This window comes from Carassius auratus, chromosome 17 (assembly GCF_003368295.1).
Source record: "Carassius auratus strain Wakin chromosome 17, ASM336829v1, whole genome shotgun sequence".
Taxonomy (NCBI): Eukaryota; Metazoa; Chordata; class Actinopteri; order Cypriniformes; family Cyprinidae; genus Carassius; species Carassius auratus.
The window spans coordinates 16246715-16259527 of record NC_039259.1 but is presented as its reverse complement, the minus strand read 5'-3'; the positions used below and the strand labels follow the sequence as shown (position 1 = coordinate 16259527).

General features: G+C 33.9%; 1 protein-coding gene across 1 annotated transcript in view; it reads left to right on the top strand.

The window, feature by feature from the left end:
• Positions 1 to 12813, top strand: part of adck1 (aarF domain containing kinase 1) — a 99857-nt gene that overhangs the window by 72030 nt on the left and 15014 nt on the right. The window contains exons 8-9 of the mRNA XM_026286084.1: positions 1428 to 1577; positions 2932 to 3129. Coding sequence (XP_026141869.1) covers positions 1428 to 1577; positions 2932 to 3129 — 348 coding nt within the window. The remainder of the gene's footprint in view (positions 1 to 1427; positions 1578 to 2931; positions 3130 to 12813) is intronic.

Here is a 12813-nt window from a genome sequence, read left to right as displayed (position 1 = left end):
TCAACGCTTTCGCAAGCTACACAATCTTGAAAAGCAATTTACAATGAATCACAACAATTCACAAAGGCTTCATAAACTCCCAGCCATGTGTGTGCAGCCTATACGTGCATGTTTCCTATACGTGCATGTTTGTCTGGGCATGATCAGTATGTATCGTGCTACAGCATATACATCAACTCACAACAATAAAATGCCCTATGCGTCACCACATTCCAATGATTTTTTTTTTTAATTTGCATAAATTTAAAAAATGGCTACATTTGCATTTCCAGAAGAAAATACCAGTTCCTGCAAGGCAGCAAAGGAATTTGTGCTGTCCTGTAATTACTGTATGAAAATAAATGAGAAACGAAACAATTAAGCTAAACAATTAATAAATTTCAATTATTGGGGTAAACTGTAAATGGACACCAGCCAGGGGAGTATGAATAGATGCTTGATTTATTCTTTGTGCTTCATGCTGACATTTCCTCATCCTACTTCACATTGGCTCTCTGCATTATAACACAGCTGAGGGGAGATGCTTATCACAACTTATCTTCAAAGAGTGAGAGTGGGTGGAATAATTGCATCGGGGGTTGTTTTATAATAAATACTTTCTCATCTGTTGGGGCCACGGCATCTTCGGGAAAACGTTTCATCTAATATTAAATGTCTACATAGAAGTGGACGTTTATACTATGTTGAATTTCTGCCATTTCTTAATTTTCTTTGGTCTCTTATTTTGAAAAGTTGCAAGTCTTTTTTTTATGCTTCTAGGTCAATTACTTGGATTGCTTTAATCATTTTAATCAGTGTTATATACTCCACTTTTTTATATTTTACCTATAAATCAGATGAAATTAAAGCTACCCCTGGCCTGTTATTTAAAATAAACAAACAAAAAAATGACAGACATTTTTCACTTTACATGAAGATGTAAGCATTATATAGCAGTGCTTATTTTTGTGTACTTAAAGTGCTTTTATTTGCAATATATTAAACAATTTTTATTGCTTATTACTTAGAATAAATACTTATATATAAAATATAGTTAGTAATCAAATATTAGTAATCAATAGTGTGTGTGTGTGTGTGTGTGTGTAAAACTTAGTGTGCATTTGTATACTAACATTTTATACTTCCTCCTGTTCTAATGTTATATGCATATTCAAATATAAGTGTGCCGTTTGAATAATTTATATATATATATATATATATATATATATATATATATATATATATATATATATATATATATATATATATATATATATGTAAATATAGTGCATTATAGGATTAAACAAAACAACAAAGTATTTAAATAAATCTTTGTCACATAAAGCTGCTATACAGCATGAGTATCTGTGTTCTCTAACATGTATCTAGTATCTAAACAGTTTTTTTTTATATCTCTCTTTCTTTACTTTCTCCTTCCTTTTCCTCAGATCTCCAGGAATCTAGGCAAGATATACAGTGAGATGATATTCGTCAACGGATTCGTGCACTGCGATCCTCACCCTGGCAACGTGCTGGTGCGAAAGTGTCCTGAAAGCAATAAGACGGAAATTGTGTTACTCGATCATGGCCTTTATCAGGTAAGACATCGGCCAAGGCCTCCACAAACTCCACGTAGAAGCAAATTCATCACATATTACACCCCATTATTCACCCGCTGGCTCCCAGGTCAGCTGTGCACTCAGGCCGCAGCAGACTAAAAGCATTTCATTTAGGTGGTCCCGAAGCTAGTGTGTTTTAAGAAGTGCACATTTCCACCTCTCTCTTATTACAAGCAGATATGCAAACACACCAGAATATACTCTCCTGCAGTTCACTGAACTTCTGTATTCCCAGAAGATGTGGCAGCTCTAAATAAACCCATGGAGATAATGTGGTGATAAATATGAGGAAGCCGTTCTAGCAATGACATTTGGTTACTTTCTCGGTCCAAAATGCTAATTCATGGCATGTCATGTTAAGTTTGCTGAAAGCCATGGGTTGTGTCGGAGTTAATTTATTTGGAGTGGCAAAATGATGTAGTCCTTGTGGTATTCCAGTGAATTCTGTTTGTCTCAATGAGGGATTTACTGGCCTTTAATTTAACCCAAAGCAGTTAATGAGGCCCACAAGATTTCACATTAACAGCAATCAAGTAATCTAATCTGTCTTTCTGTAATACTAACAACCTCATGAAACACAAGTTTCCATTTACTCAGCCGTCTAAGACTCTTGATAGTTATCTATATTTCGATTTATCAGTTTATGGTGAAGTTTTTGTGACTGTTCATCATGTACTGTTCAAAAGTTTGGGGTCAGTAAGATATTTTTTTTTAGTAAGATATTAATACTTTTATTCAGCAAGGATGCAATAAATTGATCAAAACTGACAGTAAGGACTTATAATTTTACAGAAGATTTCTATTTTAAATAAATGCTGCTCCTTTGAACTCTCTATTAATCAAAAAGTCCTAATAAAGTTTTGTTTCCACAAAAATATTAAGCAGCACCGCCATTTTCAAAATAAATAATAAGAAGAAATTAAAGCTGAAAGCAGAGATGAAGGGGCCCTCTCACTCTTATCAAACGTGAAGTTAGGGGGAGTTTGGACAAGTCAGTATATAAGAATGACGTAGGAAGGATAATGTCAGCTGAAAATATTAAAATTATAATAATTCAAAATATTAAACTTTTTACCTTCTTAAAGAGTGAAAACGTGGTTATCAAAATATTGCTCTGTTTGTTTGAACATCCTGACTAGTTTGATCCATTAATTTTAGCTCAACCAATACACTAAATTTGAGGTAGAAATATCTTTTGGGCTTAGAGAAACCAGTTTGAGGACATTCATTAATTGTATGGTTTCGTTTGGTAACTCTACTGTCACTCTTTTACTTAGAAGAATTTGTTCAGATGCCACAAACACAAACATAACAAGTTGTGTCTCTGTCCAAGGTGCTGAACCAGGACTTCAGGCTGGACTACTGCAGACTGTGGCAGAGTTTGATAAAGGGAGACTTGAAAGGCATCGAGCGTTACAGCAGGCGTCTGGGCTCAGGGGATCTCTATCCTCTGTTCGCTTGTGTCCTCACTGCCCGCTCCTGGACGTCAGTAAACACTGGCATCAGCCAGACACCTGTCACTCAGTCTGAGGTAATCTTTAAGCAAAACTGATACCGTTTATTTTGCATGTATGAGGGTATTTTGATACACTCTATTGATAAGCAGTTTTGACACACCTACTTATTCTTTATTAATACTGTTTTCCATATAAAATAACACAAATGTTATATAGTGGTCCAAAGAAAATTATTTTACAGTTTAGCTAAACCAGAGTAGCAACCTTTTTGAATAATTCATACATGCATAGAGCCATTTATACATATGCATAATACATATTTGTCTGTAAAACTAATATGAAGCACTAAAGTGTAATAGTTTGAGCTTTTAAATATTTTTTAAGATTAGGATAAAAAAAGGTTTGTCCATTCTTTTGACTGGTAGTGTATTTTTTATATTTATTCCCAGAACAGTTGCTACTTGATCGATATGGTATATTAAATAAGAGCAGAAAGTCTTAAATTCATAAACTCATGGCCTTAAATATTGCAGCAATTGCAAATGAATATATTTCTCAGTACTTTTGTTTTCCCATCATGAATAAATAGATAAATCCTTAGATCAAGATGCAAGTGTTTATGCTTAAAACAAGAACAAATATGTCAGTGGGGTATGAAAACTATTTTCCCTATTTTTTCTTGATCTAATCATAAGCTTACTTCATTTTGATCAGTTTAAATGAAAACGAGTTGTTATCTTCAGCTTTTCAAGTAAATGTATCTAGATATTTGCACAAGGAAAAATCAAATTTTTTTTTTTTTTTTTTCCAGTGTGATCAGAAGGTACAGTAAAAGTTATTTCTCTGTGGTTGATATCAGAGCTATTTAGTCTCAGTTGTTGTTGTTGTTTTTTTGTTTTTTTTAAGTAATGGATATCAGTTGAAAGGTATATTTTCAATCTTTAAAGCACTCCTGTTACAACTTATCGTTTGCTTCCTAGACATTTACATCTAGAGAACTTGACAAATTGTGCCCCCTTTCATTTAATTCTTAAATTATCTTTATTAGGTTTTAAAAAGGTCCTCAGGTTTCCATCATAAAATCTGTAGAAACCGTAGATCATGTAATTTTCAGGACTTTCAAAAGTGTTAGCCTAAATGGAATTTTTGTTTACTGAAAGTATATTTTTCCCCCAAGGAAGACTTTTTGTCAGCTGAACAATCATTATGTTGTTAAACAGCAAAACAACCAATTGAATACACCGTACTTTTATCCCTCACAACCTAATTTCCATTCCTGTCAGAAACGGGTCTATACCAGTGACTGGTCAAAACATAAGACACCCCTCCTTCTGCAGGCAATATTGAACAACATTAGAGATGTGAAAACTGAAGTGCTATTTAATTGTTAGTGGTGGCAAAGGGCCACAATAACACCTGTTAACCACTTTTCTGAACAGGGTTCACCTGTCCTCATTAAAACTGCATAACTTACTGTCCAGGTGGCCGGCCTGGTGGCCCCGTGGCCAGAGTAGTGCTGTTGGGTCGGTGTGATGATAGTAGAGGGTTTCTGAAGGCCAGGCCTGGCCGGAGCTGGCCTCTGTGGGGGACGTTTGACCATCTGGAGGGTGTCAGGGACATTTATTTATACTTTTATTGCATAACCTTTTACGGGACGTATAACAGTTTGGGCCGCACAAGCATATAATATCAGAGATGTCTTCACTTACACACTATTTGTTACCACATTAAAGCTATCATATTAGTATAGGCTTAACATATAACGAATAGTTAAATATTAAGCTTTCAGTATGCATATTAGAACGGAAATGTTTAGCATTAGTATAAAATACACACTAAGCTTTATATTATGATTTTGTTTTTCATATAGACTTAAATATAAGTTTAATAAATAATAATAAAATGTGTGTTGGTTTTGTTAGTTGACTATGCATATCAAGGTTTAAACATATAAATGTAAATCTTTTATTTTTAAAATACTTTTTGTCGATGCAATCTGTTACTATAACTTAAATACTCTTTAGAAAAAACTATTAAATACTGTTTAAAAAACTATAATATTTTTCTTTCTATAGTACTAAAAATGTATACAGTTTCTTAATATAAATTCTGTAGCTTATTATATATCACTAAGCCATTTAAATTGTATTTATTAGCACGTATTATGTTTAAATCATTGTGTAAAATATCATAAAAGCTTGGTGTTTTTATAGTACTGAATAATTCCGTCTGTTCTAGTGTATGATGCATAGTCATCTCTAAGTAAACCATTCAATGTGTATTCATTAACATTTTTACATTTATCTAAAGTTATATAAAGTGTTTATATACTAATGATGAATAATGAATTCTGTTCTATAGTCATCTATAAGTAAGCCATTTGAATTCAAATCTACATGAATACATATGTGAAACTTGATTTATTTTGCTCTATTTAATTTGACAAAACCAAACAGGATACAGTACCAGTGTTTGACTCAACTATTAGCTGATTTGCTGCTTGCTTGTTTTCTGATCCCCATCAGTTTTAGGAGCGTTCCACTTAGGCCTATTTAGTCAGTCATCTCAGCGTGCGGCATTGGAGTGCACTTTCCTGCAGGTGGCTTTTCTTTGTAGATTAATTACCCAAAAGCCTTTGCGAGGATAATTATGGCCATGGCCACTCGTGTTGGGTGTGCTTTTTTAGCGGGGCGTAGTACCTCTTCCCTTCTCCCTAGCCCTCTGAAAGCGTCTGATTCTCCAAGCCGCAGCCATTCCTCCCCCCAACATCATCAAATTACCAGGATGTTTTGAAGTAGTCTGGTCTGCCATAATTACAGGCAGTTATAAAGGCGGATTCCACATGTACAGCTGTGGCATTTGCAGAAAGGGAGGCTGTCTCATCTGCATAAGAATGGAGAGATAAGAACACATTGTATTGCCAGCACAGAATAATGGGCGTTAAAAAAACTACAACAACAGAGCTTCATGCTTTATGTTCCAGAAGAGAAGACAACGAATTCTTAATATACTTTGTGCAAGGGTTTTATTGTTAATTCAGATAGTGAAATCAGAGAGAGCAAAATCGCCACCATTTGTCAAGTAGACATTATTTAGTTTTTCATGTATAAATTAACATAAATATATATAAACTGTACACTGCCATTCAAAAGTTCGGGATCAGTAAGATTTTTTTATTTAAATATTTTTTTTCCACAAAAGAATTAAGCAGCACATCTGTTTTCAATGTGAATAATAATTCGAAATTCAGCCGGTCTAAAGCAATGCTCAGGAACATATTTATGGTCGAGGTTTATTGAGTGTTGGAGAGCTGTCCGCATGGCTCACCTCACAGGTCAGAGTGAGCAGATGCAAACACACACCTCACACTCGCCTCATCTGACCTCACACTCTGTTTCCATCCACTGACTGCTTCTCCACTGGGTTATTTACAAATCGACTGGGCCTTTGGTGATATCTTATTTCTTTGTATTTTGTAAACGGTGCATGTTTTCAAAAAAAGTTTTTCACTTTATTATGTGACATAGTTAAACCTAAAAGATTAATAACATTTATCGATATCAAGAATGAAATCGAGCAATTCTGTACAGTGCGAGACATGTGCTAATTTGCTTCCTTTGTCCATTTTTGAGGTTTTTCTTAAATTGTCTGATTTAGCAGATGATGTTAAAGAAGTCTGTGATCTATTTTATAGAATGAATCATGATTGATTTCAATCCCCCATGGTGTCACTGGCCCATGCACTTTTTAAAAAGTTTCCTTTGTGCCATATTTTTGTTTTATTTTACCTTTGCTGTTGTCCTAACTCATTACCAGTGGTTTATCAGTAATTTATCAGATTACCAGGAAATATGTACCCAAGTATTCAGTTCAATAATTAGTTCATGTGCACGTATAATGGATCAGATTGTATTGAAATATACTCTTAAAAATAAAGGACTTATTGACATTTATGGTTTAATGAATTTTCTTTATCATCCATGGAACCTTTCATTTACATTTATGCATTTAGTGGATGCTTTTGTTTTATTTGTGTATTGTAATTTCTAACAAAGAAAAACATATATATTCATATAATATTCATAATACACAGTACCAAGTTTATTAGACAGATTAGAAGACAAGATAGAGAGGAAGAGGTTCCTCTCTAAAAAGGTTCTTTAAAGTGGGATATACACTAGTATATAGTATAGTTCTAAGATACCATGTAGTACAAAAAAATGTGGTAACACTTTTGTATAGGGTCCAGTTCTCACTAACTAGTAAAAGAGTTGCTTATTAGCATGCTGTTATTATGTTGGCCGTTTATTAGTACTTATTAAGCATATACTTTATTCTGCATCCCTAATCCTACCCAATACCTAAACTCAACATCTACCTTACAGCAAATGAAGCAACAAATTAGAAGTTTAAGGTAAAAATCATAGTTAATGTTAACACTTCATCTACAGCGATATCGTTGACTTGATTGAAAATAAATGCACAGACACCTTTTAAACTGAACAGAGATGAAATCACTGAATTCAATGATGAACTGCCTTTAACTGTCATTTTGCATTATTAACACACACTATTTTCCTAATGAATCTTGTTCAGTTGCTTTGACGCTTTGATGTATTTTGTTTAAAGCGCTATATGAATAAAGGTGACTTGACTTGACTTAATGTCATGGTTTGTTAATGGCAAGAATTGGACCTTACACTTAAGAGAAAATTCTAGTGTGCTTGTAGATTTAGTTTTTAGTGTTCATGGACAGTATGTACTTTTCAGACAGGTGAAGGTAATCTTTTTCATTCTTGACTGAAAGAGTTTTTCACTTAGACTGCAGAGCTGGACACTAAGTCAGTATTCTGTTTAAGTTTAGAGTTATTAAAGCTGTTTACTGGTGTAGCTATGAAGTAGAAAAAAAGAAAGAAAAAAAACGTCCTTCTCCGCTTTCTTGCAGCAGTTGTTTTTCTGAGACCAAATTACTTCTTTATATTTTAGTATATCATTTTTGATATACTAAAATGAGCACTTGATGAGCACTTGCTGTGATTTTGATTGACAGGAAGCAGACTTGTCATCGGTTTTAGCAGGGTGGACATTTCTGCACTCCACAAATGTCTAGAAATACTAAGTATTTAAGATACCAAAATAAATTATAAAGGTTTGAATTGTTATATAACTCAGCCATGTGCATTAAACCATTCATTTTTTTCTTCAGATATGTGTATTGCCACTGTTGTCATTTTTCTCAGAATTCTTATTGGGCATCTGTTGCTTCTGAGATGTTTTGATTGACAGCATGAGTAGAACAGAACATTTTCCTTTTCTTAGGAAGAGAGTCAATAGTATATGCTTGTGAGTGATTCAATTCATTAACAGATTTTCATTTTGTAGGGTCAGCTTTTCCAGAGGTGTGTCTTACGTAAGTCAATGAGAAATCCTCAAAAGTATAAGTGCATATGTTTGTGTGTGAGCTGGTGTCTGTTTTAGTAACAGTGCTTTGAGCTCTGGATCACAGGTGCCTCCGGACCATCTGAAGGGCCCTCAGTATTTAAGTATTTGTGTCCAGTGCAGTGCGTTTCCTATTCACAGCCAGCCTGCTTTGTACAGAGCTATCAATATTAATGCAGTTGTCTCTACAGAAACCAGCGGTAGCACCAGAGAAGCTCCTTTCTGTCATTCTCACACTGAATAGAGATGCACTTTCATTAAATCTCCAATCAGCATTCAGCTTGACACGTGGTCATTAAATGCTAAAATAATATGAATACCCTAGGAATATTTACTGCTTTAGAATCCAGCATGTTGTCAGTTAATCAAATTCATTGCTTTGATGCATGCAGTGTGTTTTGTCTGTGACATTTATGTAATGGCTTATGACTTATGAGGACATAACCCATGTCCCCGTTTTTCAAAACGCTTATATATCATACAGAATTAGTTTTTTTTTTTTGAGAAATTAAAAATTCACAAAGTTTCCTGTGAGGGTTAGGGTTAGGTGTAGGGTTGGTGAAGAGCAATAGAATATACAGTTTGTACAGTATAAAAACCATTACACCTCTGGGATGTCCCCATTTTTCACCAAAACAAATGTGTGTGTGTGTGTGTGTTTATGTAAGTCTGTATGTATGTATATATGAAGGTGTGTGTGTACTTATAATTACATATATATATATATATATATATATATATATATATATATATATATATAATATTTTTGATAATTTTTTTTGTATTATACATTTTATAATATTCTGTAATAAATTTACTATTAGTACTATTGTTGCTATTCCTATTAGTTTATATATATAGATTATAGCTTTTTAATTTTGTAAAATACATTTATATGTAGGCACTATTTATGTTTGACAGCAACACTAATTTTAAGCATTTAAGTCTTAGTCTTCAGATCAAAAGATTGTTAAGATCATGAGAAACCTAAATTCATTCAAGTGTTTCCAGATATTTCTGTATAACCAACCACAATATCAGATCAATATCAAAAACCACCACTTCTGTTGTTCAGCTTTGTTGTTTCCCTCTCGACAGCAACATTCATTCCAACAGTCCACATGAAAAGAAAACGCACACACAAGCACAAAAACTCAACTGGAGCTACAGGTTTCTGTATTTGAAGTGCAGTAAAGGCAAAACCACTCAAACATTTTGATAAACACACACCATTAGTGTTGCAAGTGAAGTGGAGTGCTGGTCAATATGGGCCTGCCCCCTCATTAGAGGACCTGCATTCCTCGTCTGCCAGACCTCCACAGATAAAAGGCTTCTCTCTCTCTCTCCATCAGCCTCTCATAGGTCTGCCTCAGCAATTACCTGCTACCCAGCACTGCCACTGCCCACAGAAACCACAGTCCTATTAACTACACATGTATATATATATTTTTTTTTTATTTCAGCATGTTGTACCTACAATATGCTGTTATGCATTCACTGTCTTTATTTGACTTCCTGTACTGTAAGTCCTTGATTTTTATATATATATATATATATATATATATATATATATATATATATATATATATATATATATATATATATATATATATACTGATTGAATATACTGTGTGTGTGTGTGTGTGTGTGTGTGTGTTATGTCTGAACACAGGTTTATATATTGATATTTAACTCATTATACAAACATAAAGAATGCACAGGTGCTAGAACTGATGTGTAACATGCACAAATGCAAGGAGGTTCAGCTAGACCATGTCTTTGACACCACATGCTGAAATTATAGATGCAATTACCTAAAGATATTGGGATCATGTTCATATATGCATTTTTCAATGTCTTTCTTTTCATATTTTTATACTTGTTGTGGTCTAATTACATGCCTGATTAGACAGAGCATAATAATATTTGGGACCTCAGCCAAATGAACTAGAGTTTCTCTCAGCGATGGCAGAACGACTTGGCTACAAATATGCTCTAAATCCTAATCTTGCAATTCACCAAACGGAACTGTATTCCATTTTGTTTGTTTTGCCGTGAAACTGGAACAAACATCAAGAACATTAGTGCTGAAATTGAAATGAATGCAATTTACATTCATTGTGCTGGTGAAATGCTCGCTTTGTGGATGAATTGAGAGCTCAAATCATTTCTGGAGAAAGACGGCAAGGAGGGGCGAAGAGATGGAAAAGATTGAGAGGAAGTGAGAGCTAGAGACATAACCTGTCTGTAGATCATAGATATGGGCTGAATAGAGCCATAGGAAGAGGGATGAGTGAAGGAGTTATCAAAAAAAAAAGCATGAGCATGGAAGGACTTTTCTATAGATGCTTTGTGATGAGTGAAGCATTTTTCTGTACGTAAACATGAAGCTTATCGCGTGAATGTAGTCGGGGTGACCTACGATTTTGCTTAGTGAGGTGAAACAAAAAAAATCTCCTTTGAATCGATCTCCTCCGGCGGATGAAGAGAGGCCTCCTCTGCAAACACCTCTGTCTCCAGAGGTTTCTCCTCAGTCCTAATCAAAGTTTTTTGTTGGCTTTGGGTCTGTTATCTGAAATTGGGTTTATGCTAAAATGGAAAAGTAACTACTGAGCTTTGAACCAGAGAATTCTAAGTGAAAACAAAGACCCAGAGGGCATCTTGAGCAGTGAATGTGAGTGCACTACCTGTCTGCCTGGCATCACACTGCTTGCCTTTCTAACTCTATAGATAGTTTATTTTTATTATATATTTAGATTTTTTTATATTTATTTTTTTAATAATTTATTTTAATAATGATTATATTAAATATCATGATCACTTTTCCAATATCCAAGAAACATATTTATTTAGTTTTTTTTTTCTTTGTGTGACAGTCATTTTGTAGAATGAGCGATGAGTTGTATGTGATGGAAAATGTGTCTGACAAAGTTGACCCTCTCAAATGTTGCTGAGAACATGGAATTGAACATAATAGCTTTGCCCTTTAAACTTCTCAGAAACGATATGACCGCCTAAATGCAAGTTCCTGCATTGTTCATCTAGTATGTGCTAAAGTCTTCGTCTTTTCTGACATTCTTTCTCCATCTTTAAATGGATTGTTTTGTCTGACTGTGTTTTTCAGTTCTTGACAGCAGAGAAAAGCAGCATGTTCTTAAAATGTAAAACGACTGTTTCCTTGAAATCTCTCAGCTCAGGACATCTATAGAGCTCAGAAATTAGGAGGGTCAGGGCAATGAGCTTTATACATGCATGAACTGTCAATCAAAAGAAATATTAAAACTAATAATAAATAAAAAAAATTGTAAGAAATCCAAAAGTTTTTATTTTGACAATTTATGTTCATGTGCATCACTTATTTCAAGTATTTAACTGTAAGTGCTAAGATGGAAAGAAGATGAGACATGTCTAATTTATATTAATACTGTATATTAATATATTTAGCCAAGATTTATCATCTCGGCTAAATTTTTTAATTTTCCTTAAAGCGAAGACAGATAGACAGACAGAGAAGACATACAAATGGAAAGATAAGAATATTAAACCTTAAGGAAATTTTATAGAAACACATTGATTAAACATTTAATTTCATAAAAATAAATGTATGTTATATATATATATATATATATATATATATATATATATATATATATATATATATATATATATATATGTATATGTATATATATATATGTATATGTATATATATATATGTATATGTATATATATATATATATATGTAATATAATTTTAGTTGTGTGTGTGTGTATATATATATATATATAACACATAGACCTACATACAATAAAAAAATTACATAATCATATATATGTGTGTTTTGTTTTGTAGTAAGTTTAAGCTTTTTTTTGGAAAGCATGGACTCTTACCCCCTGCTAATAATACTCTGTATGCATAGAGCCCTTAAAGTCCTATATGTGAATGATGAATTGTGGTGGCAGGACGAATAGCCTCCCTCCAGTGCAATTGGTTTTGTGTTTATCCCAGGGGAGAGTTTTTTTGGCTGTTCATAGCACTGTCCTCGCTGATCAGACCCGTGTCTCATAATGTCTGCCCCGCAGCGGCATATGGTTGAGGGAGAGAGTGTTTGACCTGTCTGCTATATAAACCTATATGCTAGCATGTCCAGGTCTCCCGTGGTCAGTTGTTTTTATTTGTCCATCAGAGAGGAGGAGAGTCAGAGTTAACAGAAGGGTGAGTTCTGAAAGTCTATCCCTACATGGTTTCAGACCTGCCAGTCTCACCTTTTTTCCCGCTTTAGAGAAAGAGTGGGAAAACAAACAAACAAACAAACAAAATCC